Source organism: Anser anser, assembly GCF_964211835.1.
Source record: "Anser anser genome assembly, chromosome: Z".
NCBI classification, from domain to species: domain Eukaryota; kingdom Metazoa; phylum Chordata; class Aves; order Anseriformes; family Anatidae; genus Anser; species Anser anser.
Window position 1 is genome coordinate 61775417 of NC_139723.1, and position 13448 is coordinate 61788864.

General features: G+C 34.1%; 1 protein-coding gene across 3 annotated transcripts in view; it reads left to right on the forward strand.

Moving 5' to 3' along the window:
• POLK (DNA polymerase kappa) overlaps nucleotides 1–13304 on the forward strand; it is a 35850-nt gene extending 22546 nt beyond the window's left edge. For all 3 annotated transcript variants that reach the window (XM_083817989.1, XM_083817988.1, XM_083817990.1), the window contains exons 8-16: nucleotides 1070–1285; nucleotides 2910–3034; nucleotides 3207–3373; nucleotides 4707–4739; nucleotides 6627–6723; nucleotides 7944–8115; nucleotides 8965–9921; nucleotides 11089–11140; nucleotides 11256–13304. In XM_083817989.1, the coding sequence (XP_083674115.1) occupies nucleotides 1070–1285; nucleotides 2910–3034; nucleotides 3207–3373; nucleotides 4707–4739; nucleotides 6627–6723; nucleotides 7944–8115; nucleotides 8965–9921; nucleotides 11089–11140; nucleotides 11256–11340 (1904 nt within the window). In that variant the 3' untranslated portion in view covers nucleotides 11341–13304. The remainder of the gene's footprint in view (nucleotides 1–1069; nucleotides 1286–2909; nucleotides 3035–3206; nucleotides 3374–4706; nucleotides 4740–6626; nucleotides 6724–7943; nucleotides 8116–8964; nucleotides 9922–11088; nucleotides 11141–11255) is intronic.
• Nucleotides 13305–13448: the final 144 nt, after the last annotated feature.

The following is a 13448-nucleotide window of genomic DNA, read 5'->3' on the forward strand; positions in this document are numbered from 1 at the left end:
GACTTAAGGAGGTATAGAATAAATAAATGTATTGTTCTAATGTTAATTTGTAATTCACCAAAGTGTATTCTAGAATACTATGAGTCCTGCACATCAGAAATGTGAGAAATTGTTTGCAAAAACAGCGTGCGTAAGCTCTATTTACAAGATTTTACAAGACTAAAAATGTGTGAAGAAATGAGCACTGCAGAAGTACAGTAATGCTTAAAATATGGCTGGATTTCATATGGCTCTGTGAGATGGAGTTGGATCCACACCCACAGCTGTGTATCCAATTGGGAATAATAAAAAGGAGTCATGCAAGTAGTCGATCGAAGCACAAACTGGAGCATTTGTATTATCAGTATTCAAAAATGATCCAAATAGCCATTAAGAGGGTAATGAAGGATACTTTGCTGAAAAACATTAGCAGGATAGAAAGAAACAAACTGGCATTGTCTTTACAAAACAAATATCACTTATATGTAGTCACGTGCCTCTTCAGACTTCTGTTATCTGTGTTCTTTTGAAGCACATGCAACACGGGTAATGTGGAATCGTAATAGTAAAGTTTATAGAGTCAGACAAAGGGTTGCTGACGTTCTTTGTTCTACAATGACTGCAGCTGAAAAGCTTGCCAGGTTGGTTGTTCTAGAATCAGATATTCCAGAATCCTAATATCTTTGGACAATATTGAAGAAACTTGTGCAAAGGATTTTTATTTCCACAAAAAGGAAGCATCTGGACTTCACTTTGATGAAACAAAAGTAAAGCCAAAATTGTGATGATTTTCTGCTGTTGCAGCAACAAGCCATTAAACCTTGATGATTCTCTGGAAATGAAGTCCAATCTCCTAGCCAATTCTTCCAGTCTCAGCCAAGTTAAAATCATATTAAGAACAAAACAGTTGTGGCTCTCCTTTCTTCAAATGAAAACACAATGCGACCATTTTATCTAAATAATCAATTTTTTTTTAAAACTGAAAAAATAAAATTGATAATCAAAGCATTTCCACCACAGCAGAAGGAAATCAATAAAATATATGCTGTATATGGACAGATTAATTTGTTTGTGTTTCTGTGTAACCTAGATAAAGAGGATATAAATGTGTCTGGCAAATTGAATGAAGATGGATTCTCTTCTTCACCTGTGCTGTTTGAAGACAACACTCCTCTAATGGATGACCACCCTGGACAAAAAGATCAGTCACTGGAAAATTCAGTTGTCTTTGGAACTTCTGCAGAGGAAGCTGTGAAAGAAATTCGCTTTAGGATTGAACAGAAAACTCAACTGACTGCTAGTGCAGGTATTCAAACACACAAATAATGCTTTGTATTTCCACTGTGTCTTCTACAGTCATCTCAGAGGGCATTACAAGCACAAGAAATAAGCATTGCCACAGTATTGTGTTGCATAGAAATATGCCCCCTTTGAATGTCTGTAAAGACTGATTTTCAAGTTTTTCAAGAAATGTTATGTCTATCAAAGCCACTCCTATTTTTTTAATCATAGAAACAGTTATAACTTTCTTTTTGCTTCTTTCTTGAATTAGAAATACTGTAGAAGAAGTGACCAGTGGGTTTAGGAGCTAATCTTAGCACTGGTGGTACTTGTTTTAGTGCCTCATATAAGTTGTTTTCAAAAGCTTGTGGTTGTAGAGTAATCTGTAACCAATTGCTAAATTGTTGCTAGTTTGAATATTAGATGCATATTGCTACTTCTAGTAGTTTCCCCACACTGTTCCTTGCTTAATACAGTATTAAAATTCATTAAAAAGCTAGTTCTTGGAGAAGTACATGTGTTGAAGTTAATAAAATATTCAGTAGCTTTTTAATATTTAACCATGTGAGTTTTCTGTCTTTTGTCTTCAGACAACCTACCTGTAAGTCTCAACTGTTTTGATGATAATCTGGATTAGGTCCCTAATAAAAATGAGAATGTTCTTAGCAGTTGTGGAAGTCAAGGGAAATTTCAAATTAAGCAGAGGTAAAGGAATGGGTAGTAGGTGGAAGCAGATGAGATACTCTACGTGTTATTTCATGAATGGTGGCAAAATAATGTTGTTCTTACTAAATGTTCCTATTTTTGTTCTTATGAAGTTCTTATCGTCTTCCTGAGGAGAAGTTACTGTTTAGAAACCAGATACAGCTTTTACAAGTGCATCAGGGATTTTACGCCCCCAAAACAAAAATGGTTAGAAGGCTAATTGAAGAATACTGATAAGTGATAATAAAATAGAATTACTTCTGCCATCTTGACAATTATAACAAGAAGCAAATAAAATTTTAGACCACTAGGGCTGTTGTACAGTAATACTGTTTTGCTTGCTAGCCAATTCCGTAGTTCATTTGTTAGGCCAGTTGCTTTAACAGAAGGGAGCAACACCTCCTTATTCCTTCTAAACAGCATCAGTGAAATATTTATGTATTTTTTAATTCTAAATAGTTTCAGCAGTGGTAGTCCACAAAAGACTAGTTTGGTAAATTTTGCCAAAATTACTGTAGTATTTTTACTGAACTATAAGAAAAAATCTCCCTCACATTGAAGTTTATTATAATTACTGTTACACCTATTTCCTTTGTCTTACTATAATCACCATCATAAAATTGTTCAACCATTTAACTTGTGGTATTTTTAAAACACTTGTTATTTAATCCCTTGTGACTGATGACATGTACATGTTTTGTTACCCTGACTGTCTCAAAATAGTAGGTACACTTTATCTGATGCATCAAGTATGTTTAAACTACCGTATCTATGTTCTCACATTACAAAAATTTTTTACTGGATTTTAACAAATCTTGTTATCATTAGTTACTGTTCTTTTGCCTTTGCTGAATATGTAGGCTACTCTTGTGCTCTTAAAAATTGAATGATTTAAATTTTGTCTTGTATTTTTTAAAAATGTTTTTTATTTCTTTGTTTTTAAGGAATAGCTCCGAATACAATGTTAGCAAAAATGTGCAGTGATCGTAATAAACCTAATGGGCAATGCAGAATTTCTCCAGAGAGACAGGCTGTGCTAGACTTCATAAAAGATTTGCCCATTAGAAAGGTAGGAGAAATCATGATATTTATCATTATGTTCCTTATATTCTAAATGAAAGATTTTCACTGAAGAAATATATTTTTCTAAGTAACCTGGCCAGTTGTGTTTGATTTAAATTGTTTTTGGTATTGGACACACAAATGGGAAGTTTCCAATTTTAATGATTTTTTTTTTTCAGGTGCCAGGCATAGGAAAAGTAACAGAGAAGATGCTAAAAGCCCTTGGGATTGTGACTTGCTCAGAACTTTACCAGCAGAGGGCACTGCTTTCTCTTCTTCTTTCAGAAGCATCTTGGCGTAATTTCTTAGATATCTCCCTTGGGTTGGGTTCTACACATTTGGAAAAGTATGCTTTGGTTTTATTTATTCTTTCCTGTGTTTACATCTTGCTAACTGTTTCCTTGTGTGTGTTGCACACTGTACATTTTAAGACACATTTTATGACCAAAAAAAAAAAATGAATATTAGGCCTGTTTAATTGTATTTTTTTTCTGTCTCTGACAGACAATGTTGGTATACTTATGGCTAAGATATAAAATTTTGCTTTTAATGTTTAGCTACTTTGGGTAACAGGAATGTCTAAAATATGAAATCCAAAAATCCTGTCAGAGAAGTTGTGAATAAGTGTATATCAAGAGATCAAGTCAGTATCATTTAGGATAACCTCAAAATTACTAGAGTAGCTAAAGAGAAATTAGTTATTTATCCAAAGCAGAGATGTTCAGTCCTGTTTCATCTATAAATATAACAGATATTTATTTTTTTATTAGATGTTGTACAGTTTGAGAAATCTCCTACTGCATTTTAAAAAAAGAAATATAATAACAAAAGGAGCATGTCAAAAGCCAAGGTTATCACTGTTAAGGAAAATGCATTTTTAATGATGTGGTCTAAGAAAATTGTTTTCTTAGTTTGACTTTTATTAGCAATAACTTGATTTCAGTGATTTTTAATGTGGAAAAACCAATCCCTTGGCATATGAATATATGAGTTCTCAGCAAGTGGTTTGTATTATGGTCATTGTCTTTGACAAGCTTTTATGAAAATCTAAGGATATCAAATTTGTTATTTCTGAAGAAGGAAAAAACATAAATAAAAGGACATACAAAGAAAATGCTCTAAGGAAATCCTTAAATACAGAACCATTTTTAAGGGATGCTTAATTAAAACTGGAAGGAGGAAAAAAAAATAAAAAAAAATGTATTAGCACATCACCTTTAGCATGAACAATAATTTGTTTGAAAACAAATTAATAATTTGTTGAAAACAAATTAATTCCTTGGATAAACAAATATTCCAATATGCATAGTCTGTTTGGGGTTTTAATAACAGTACTTCAGTTATACCAAGGTGAAACAGTATAGGATTTTTAGTTTTGTTGTTAAGTGTTTCCATCTGATAAGAGAGAGCAGATTGATTTTGTAAGCTATAACTTTTACTGACATCTGATCTATGTCTTTGTTACATCTTCAGTAGGTTGTTTTATTAAAAATATATACATATATATCCTTTGCACCCAATCAAACTCAGTGTACAAGATTTGCAGAAAAAGTTAGCATCCAGATTTTCTATAAACATTTGCTGTTATTTTTTGAAGTATGATTGGCTGTCTCAGAGTTTTTTGAAAAGATTAGAGTTCGAGGTGAAATGAGTATATTAATTTGTTTTTCTCTTTAAAGGGATGGAGAAAGAAAAAGTAGGAGCACTGAAAGGTACACCTTTTTAATATTGAAAAAAAAAGTACATTAATCACTAACCTTAGTTAATGCCCATTAATGTATGGTTTTGTTAGCCATATAATTTCACTGTGTATTTACATGTGTTAAAAAGCTCGCCATATATACACCAAGCTTACTACATCAGATTCAGGCTTTTTTTTTTTTCCCCACTCTTGGCTTCAGAATATTAGGGATTTACTCCTGTTGGTTTGTGTGCTCTCTTTTCTCATCATCTGCTTTTCATGTTTTTAATGCTTCAAAGTAGTCTTTATGCCATAATGTAGGGTGAAAATACGTAAGGGCTTTAATTTTTTGTATGTTTCAATTTAACGCCAACATTATCTAATAGCCTGCAGTCACGTGGATAACAAGTCTAGTGTAACGCAGACTTGAAGGCACTAATTTTGCATGGGTAACTGAAATTGTTACATTCCCTAACTCTTTTAAGTTCTTAGCAATGTAACTTCCATTAAGAAGGGAATGTATGTCATTGTTTAAAAGTGAACTTCTGGAAAGAAAATACTTCAAAGAGAATCTGTAGAGAGCTGTAGTAATTATCTCTACACTCATCTCAGAAAAGCAGCTGAGAAGATTCATATTCTTATTGAGACAGAATAGTTTTGGGCAGCTTAAGTAAGCACTGTAGGGTTTGATACCACCAGAGCTGATACATTTATAGCTGTAGTGTTTTTCTGGTTTGCAGGCTGACAGATAATCTGGGTGGCCTGTTGTACTTCTCTGGTTTTAACTTCCTTGCTTCTCTCCTGAGAGAGATGGGTTTAGACTAGAGACGTCAGTGGGCTGCCTGGATCATGGAACTAGTTTGTATGGGGGGAAGAGATGGTCCTGAAAGAGCACACTCTCTATACTGCCCCTTCTAAACTTACAACTCTTACAACTTCCCATATACTGCAGCCTTGCAATGCTGCATTGTTAATCACTGCATTGTTGCTGGTATAACATCAGTTACTCTTTGGATAATGGACCTAAAGTGAAATATTCAGCCTGCTAGTTTGGCAGCATGCAAACATTCTTAGGGGAATGTGAATCATAGTAGAGGATGACTCTGCGATGTGATCTGGTAAACTTGAATATAACTTTGAGACGTGAAATTCAGTGTAACTATAGGGACTTTACACTCATAAATCATTGTTTTACTGGCATGAAACAGTGGATCTGTGAGACTTTTCCAAAAGCATCTGACACCTGTAAGTTTTGATTCCAACTTCACTTAAAACTACTGCTCACTGAAGGTGTTGCCTTTCCCCTTGTGTTATTCCTAAAAAGCAGATGCGTTAATAAAAAATAATACCGTATTTCCCCTGATGAGAAGCTCTAGCAAAGGCAGTTAGCAACATCTTTGGCAGAAAGCTAGTTTTTCCTCCTCTATAGCTATCCATAATTATCCTGGCTGGCATCTTTTTCTTAACATCTGCAATATTTATTTCTGACACTTGGCTCTGATCTTGACTTTCTAATCCTTTCTTTCTTCTGATGTTGCACAGCAGTGTGCAAAGGAGATTATGTACAAATTACTTGGCTACCTCCATGAATTCAGTTGGTGTTAGTATTCTCTCTTGCAAATATTTAAGCATTAATGACCTTGAATCTTACACATTTTCAACTACTGCATGAAAAGTTGACCTGCTGAATTATTTCATTATTTGAAGGGTTTGAAAACATTTTGAAGCACATAAATGTGCATAAATCTTTTTGTACAATATTTGTATTAATATTAATTTTTCCTTTGAGGAAACTCAAAGGAAACTCAGACCCATTCTTCTAATGTAGATTTGTTTAACTGTTCAAGAAACATTTTAGATGGCAATCACTGAGCAACCTTTAGATTTCATTCTGAAAAAGACTTTACTTTTATCTTAGAACATTCAGTGAAATTAACACAGCAGAAGATCAGTACAGCTTGTGTCAAGAACTCTGCAGAGACCTTGCTCAGGAGTTACAGAAAGAGGGACTTAAGGTATTTGTTATTATGTTTACTTGTTTATTTAAAGACAACACTTTGCACTCAAGCTGATGAAATGTAGTATTAGCATGAATGCTTTCATCAGAATCATACCATGCAATCTATCATTACTTTCTTTAATTTGCAGATAGAATGTGTTAGACAGCATTTTGAGTTTGTTCAGATGGCTATCTAATAGTATGTGTAGAAAAACTCGACCTAATTCTGGCAAAATTATTGAGCATCTAAAAAAATATATACTAAAGGCAATTTTAATAAATACTGGAGATGCTGAAGAGAGTTGATTGTCTATGAGCTGTGCTCTGGTCAATCATGTAATTCTAGCATATTTAAAACACTGTGTTTCCCTCCTGTCCTCATATAGGATCCAATCAATAGTGGTCTAGTTTAAAAAGCTCACGTCCCAAACTTGGAAGTGATTTATCCATACCATTTAGTGGTATGAACAGTACGAACAGCCCTTGTATTCTTTCTCCCAAGTTTCTGTTTATTTTTTCTGGAAAGAAAAGTTCATATTTCCCATAGAGGTTTTCATGGTAAACCAAGGAATAACATTTGAGACCTGAAAGAATTCTTACTAGTCCTCTTCTGACATAAAATATTCTCAAAAAATGTCAGGTTAAAAGGGAAATCATCAAAAAAGAACAACAAAGGGATACACTTGCAAAGGCACCAGAGCAAAAGGAGTGCCATTTATTTGCATTTGGATGGACATACTAAGTAACAGAAACTTTTTTGAAGGTGTTGCCAGGGGAATATCTGTGCTATACATACATGTTGTGTGTTGCTCTGCTAGCACAATGGGAGAGGAAGTTTTCTGTGGATCCTTAATTGGATATCACTTATACATCCTTAGTAGTTTTCCCAGCAAAATTAAGATATCTGGCACTGAAAGTTTCCGAGTGGGGAAGTAATTTCTCGTTGACAGAATAGAAGTTGTGACTGTAGCCAGAGCATGAAATCTATTGAACAAGAGCTGTTGGCAGATGGTCTGCCAGGGACCGTAGCCAAATGACCCAGTTTAGAGAATCTGACTTTGACAGCAGTTTAACAGCAAGTGCAAAATCTTACAGATGAATTCTTGGCAGTACCCCTTGCTGTACACAGATAAGCACAAAGTCTTGACTATGGCTTTAAGATGCTTATATAGATGCTACATAATAATTGTTTCTGTGCCATATACTATATGTGTAACTTTTTTTTTTTCTTCGTAGGGTAAAACTGTTACCTTGAAGCTAAAGAATGTGAACTTTGAAGTAAAAACAAGAGCTTCAACAGTGCTGTCCTCTGTTTCTACTGAGGAGGAAATATATGCTGTTGCTAAGGAGTTGTTAGGAACAGAAATTGATAGCGTTGCTCCTCAGCCTTTAAGGATAAGACTTATGGGTAAAACTCTTCCTTTTAAGAACTAGATCTTATTATGTATCAAAGTAATAGACTATACTCTAAAGTTAAACCAATGTAAAAGGTTTTATCCTTTCTCCATTACCCTAGTGTTTTTTGCAAAGTCAAATAGCTTTGGAGTGCTGAATAGTGATTGGAATGTTTTGCTAATTGAGGTTGTACCTTTCTTGCCACCTGATAGCCTCGGAACAACGTACATGCTGACATGAGAAAGAATCTTACTGCATGGCAGTTCTTAATTCTGCTGCCTTAAAAAAATCTGCTTTGTACTACAGCAACAATTAGTTCCTGTACATAACCTCTTTCAGAAACAAATGTTTTAAATAAAAGTGCTTAAATTTAAAGGTACCATGTTCTGAAAGAAATTTGAAAAATTCTGCCAGAAGTAGACTCTGTGTTTTGAATCTAAGACCTGTACATTTCAGGTGCTTATATATTCTCTTGTTTGAACCGTTTGGTGTTATATACACCTTAGTTGTCTATGGTATCAGTATGTGCTGAAGAAAAAAAAAATATTTGATGGGGAAACCTGATGCAAAACTGTCTTTCAGACGGAATTCTACTTAACTGTTAAGTTTATAGCCTCACTTTATGGTGCAATTAATTAACTCTTTGTGGGTATCGAAATTAATAATAATGTTGGGCAGGTCTACAGGTCTGATAAAATTGTGTGGACCAGGTGATCCATTGTTAGCATTTGCAAGTACTACAGCCTCCATTTAGAGGAAAAAATGCACTTTCATTGAGTGGTTGTATACATCTCAAAAGTGTTAAGTATCAAATTTTCATAAAATTGGTATTATCATTTATAACTTTGTTTTTCATCATTAGGTGTACGAGTATCAGGATTTTTAAGTGAAGAAGAGAAGAAATACCAACAAAAAAGCATTACAAGCTTCTTAAAATCGGGGAAAGAAAATGGTTTTCTTAGGCTTCAGCCAGGGAAATCCAACCAAGAAAATTTCACAAAAAATTCAGAAGCATCTTCCAGAGGGAGTTTTTTTGATAAAAAGCGAGCTGCAAGACAATTCAAATGTGATAATCTTGTTCCAAATGAAAATGTAGATAAGCAGCTCTTTCATGATATGAAATCAACAGCAAATTTTGTGGAAGAAACAAACAAGGTCACAGACTTACAAAATTCTGATGTGTGTAAGATCTTTACCTGCCCTGTTTGTTTTGAGGAGCAAAGCAGCAGTAATTTGGAAGAGCTTAATAGGCATATTGATGAGTGCCTTACTGGGAGTCTTGTTAAAGATGCTGTGAAAATATCAAAGAATGACAATTCAAGAGAAGATACACTTAATTTTTTTCCACACTGTAAAAATGAAAATGTTGAAGCCTGTAAAAAAACTAAAACGAATCAATTAGGAGGAACAGGCCAGTCAGCAAGTGCATCTGACAACTCTGCTAGCAATTGCACAGAGAGATTCACTCAGATAATATCTGATAAACCTCACAGAGAAAGACAACCTGGTGATCTCAGTGCTATTGCTAGGAACACATGTATAAAACAGTGTCTCTTTCCCAAAAGAACTTCACAAGAGGATGCAGAACATTTTGGAGAGACAGAACATACAGAAGAAACTAGTTCATCCTGTTACTTTGAAGCCAAAGAAGACAATGTTCTTGTTTGTCCAGTTTGTAATTCAGAACAGAAAACCACCAGTCTTATGTCATTTAACAGACATGTAGATGTCTGCTTAAATAAAGGCATCATCCAGGAGCTGACAGAAAAAAATAGTTGTCCTGCTAAGACTTGTGATATGGAAAATTTAAACAGAGCTGGTGAGTATGCACATTAAGATGTATTTGGTTATTCAAATTATCCACTTGTGTAATGGCAATAATTTGGTAGTGGTACACTTTGAACTTTTCAGGACTTGGATGTTTTTACAACAAGCTAATTGGAGTAAGGTCTGTGTAAGAGAAAACACTTCTATTTAAAAAAATATCAAATCTGATAAACTCAAATTCTGATAAACTAGCTTTATAAGTGAGGTAGTTACACAGTGCATTCTCATTTGTAGCAATGGTAGCACAGGAATTACTGATCATTACTGTGAATGTTGTGTCTGTTCTCTCCTCCCCCATCTTAATCAGAATGGTGTTTGTAAGCCCACTGAGATTTAGGTGAAAATTAGTGAAAATATTTTTAACCTGGATCATTTAAGAGATTTAGTTGACAAAATAGTTCCATTAATGTACTAGCAAAAACAAGTTGTGAACTAAACCATAAAGGCAGGAAATTGCAAGCATGCTTTTCATGCTGTAAAATGTCACATAACTGCACCTGTAACATGCCAAGCCAATGGCATGTTTACTTGGGTAATTTCTCTCTTTTTTTTTTTTTTTGATGAGGGGTTAATCTTTGGCCAGATTGTAGGACACATGGAGTTATTTAACTATCTGCTTGAAGTACCTTGTTCCTAATTTAACTTGGGAGCTTTATATCAGGAAATACTAGAACACAGTTAAGAATTACAATACAAATATTTTACGAAGCAAATTTCATAAGCAATATTGTTGTTACATGTGCAAACAGACTATTTTAAATGAAAAGTCTCCTATTGGCAAAGTTTTTTTCCCCTACAGGTTAAAGAAAAAATAGTTTTCAACAAACACCTTGAAAATCAGCTGCATCATGCTAAAATATTTCTGAAAACTATAAGATTCAAGTTAATCACTTAGAATTTAATAAATTAAAGTGTTTTTTTTTCTCGTTAAAAAATAAAAGAAAGAAAATTAATAGAAATTACAGTACTTAAACTGCAGATAACAGAATGTCATCTGCTCCTTAAGACAAATTCAGTTTGGGTAATATCAGAAAAAAAAATTGGAAGGAAAAACCTTATCCAAAATTGTTCTTTTAAATGTTATGCTATGTGTGTAACTTCTGCATCATTCTTTCTTTACTAAAGCAATTAATTTTGGTTCTTCCCAATTACTCTTCAGGAGGTTTAAGCAGAGGACAGCAGTGCACAAATCCATTACAAGGAACAAAAAGGTAAGGGTATCTGGAAACTGAGTACACAACTTATATTCTAAAATAAACGAGTTTTAAAAAAAAATCAGTGTTAAAGTTGTATAAATGTATATTGTTCCTTTTTTTTTATCTTTAGGTCTGGATTAACAACTTCACAGTCAGTATCGAAAAAGGCCAAGTCAAGCAATTCCAAGCATACAATTGAAATGTTTTTTAAATGACTGTGTGACATCTTCCATATGAAGTATTTCATAGTGTTTTACGACTGCAAATTAATTTAGCATTGGTGGTATGCTGGATTCAGATAGAATCTAGCTGAATTCACACAGGAGCCATTGCATATCTGTGATGCCTGTGTAAAAAGAATATGATGTTTGAAGTCGAAGAAGAGATACAACTGAGGTCATTTAATTATTTTGAAAAAAATACTTTTTCAGTTTCTGAGAAATGAAATTTGCTAGCACTTTTTTAATACTGAATATATAAAACTTTGTTAGAGTCAGCAGCAGTCTCATGAATTGCCTGTGCAATGGAACAGGTTGATTAGAACTGCCGTGGAGAAAGTCTGCAGCGCAAGCTCCCAAGAAAGTAGGAATCATTAGCTAGGGTGCCACATGGTGCTTGCTGACGGCCCTTTTCCTAGATCTGACCTGCCATCCTCTCTGCAAGGCAGAGAGTTGGACATGGCAACCATGGTAGTGCAGGCTGATACTTCCTCAGGCAACTGAACACGAAATTAATTTGTGTTACTAGCTGTGTGATAACACAGAAGAGCTGAGTTGCTTGATTTCAGATCCTGTGAATGTCTGATTTGTCAGTGGACACGAAAACTGATTAGTCTTGCAGCTTCAAAAAAAAGACCAATATTTCAGAGCATGGTCAAGCTTTCATTGTTGTCACTGAACATGACTTCAGTAAGAGGTGACGGACCAACCGTAAAGGGCTTACTGTGGTGAGATGCAGCGTGACTTCGCTGATACTAAAAATATTAATAAACCAGATGACGGAAGAAGGATGTCTTCCAGGATAGTCAAACAAAGGCTGTTTGATCCTTGCCCTTTCCAAGGAGACTGAGAACTTCAATTTTCGTTTCAGTCATTAAATTGGTACCTGTCAGTGGGACTAAATTTACTGTAAGTAAATATGTAATAATAATAATATGAGTAATTTATAAGTATACAAGATGCTGAAATGAAGAAACCTTATTAACTATCTTTATTTATAATTATTTTGTATTTTTGAATAAATGATATTTTATGAATATACATATGTAAGGAGGAAATGGTAAAGTGCAAATATTTAAAATACTCTGTATAGATACTCTGTTTACAGCAATTTGCTTAAATGTAGACATTTTATTATAATGATTTATGATAATAGCTTTCTTAGAATTTATGAAATGATAAAATTTTGAAATATAAAATTTGTAATGGGTTAATCTTTAAAATTGCTACAATAGAAGTGTCTGTCCCATTGCTTAACTTTGTGGGTATTACTTTGGGGTTTGTATGTTTTTTTAAACAAATAAATGTCTTACCTGGTATGTTTTAGATGCTCAGGCTAAGTTCGGAATGTACTTTTTCACTTTCAAACTTGTTGGAATGATTTCACTATCTCCACCTGCTCATCTCTGTTTGCCAGATGCCTCTGTACCTGCAGCTCTGTTATTTGAATTCAGTGCTCTCTAATCTGCTTTGAGCCAAATTAGTTGATCTAGTTCAGACTACTCTGTAGGTTGAGACAGTTAACTTCATCTAAACAAGGTCAATGAGCAATCAGCATTTAGCTGTTCTGCTGACAGAGGTGGGAGCTGGAAAATTCTGGTAGGGAAGACGTAACTGCAACTGAGGGAGCAATGACTTAAGCTACCACTGCAGTTTAGAAACTGAGCACCTGTCCTTTTATTGATTTAAATCTCTCTAATTCAATAAAGTGTAGAATCTGAATGTTATCTTGTCATTATGTGCATATCTTTAAAATTTGTAATTTTACATGTGCATTACTCAGCAAAAGAAGGAAACACCTTTACGTGCTTGAACAAATGAAGCTGGATTGGCTGAGCCTGGGAAGTGGTTTTATCATTTGTTCTAAAAAAGGTGTCATAGATTTATCTTTGAATGTCATAAAGTTAAAGTCACGGAGTATGTTAAAGTTAATATGGAAATAAAGCTCATGTTATAATTCTAAAGCCAGGAATGTCTCGTCTTTTGAGATGTGTATAAAATATACTTTTTGGAAAGGTCATTCTGTATGTATACAGAAAGTGGCTGGTGAGATTCTTCTAATGTTTTCCATCTAAATCATCGTTTGTAACTCAGAACTGTATTTT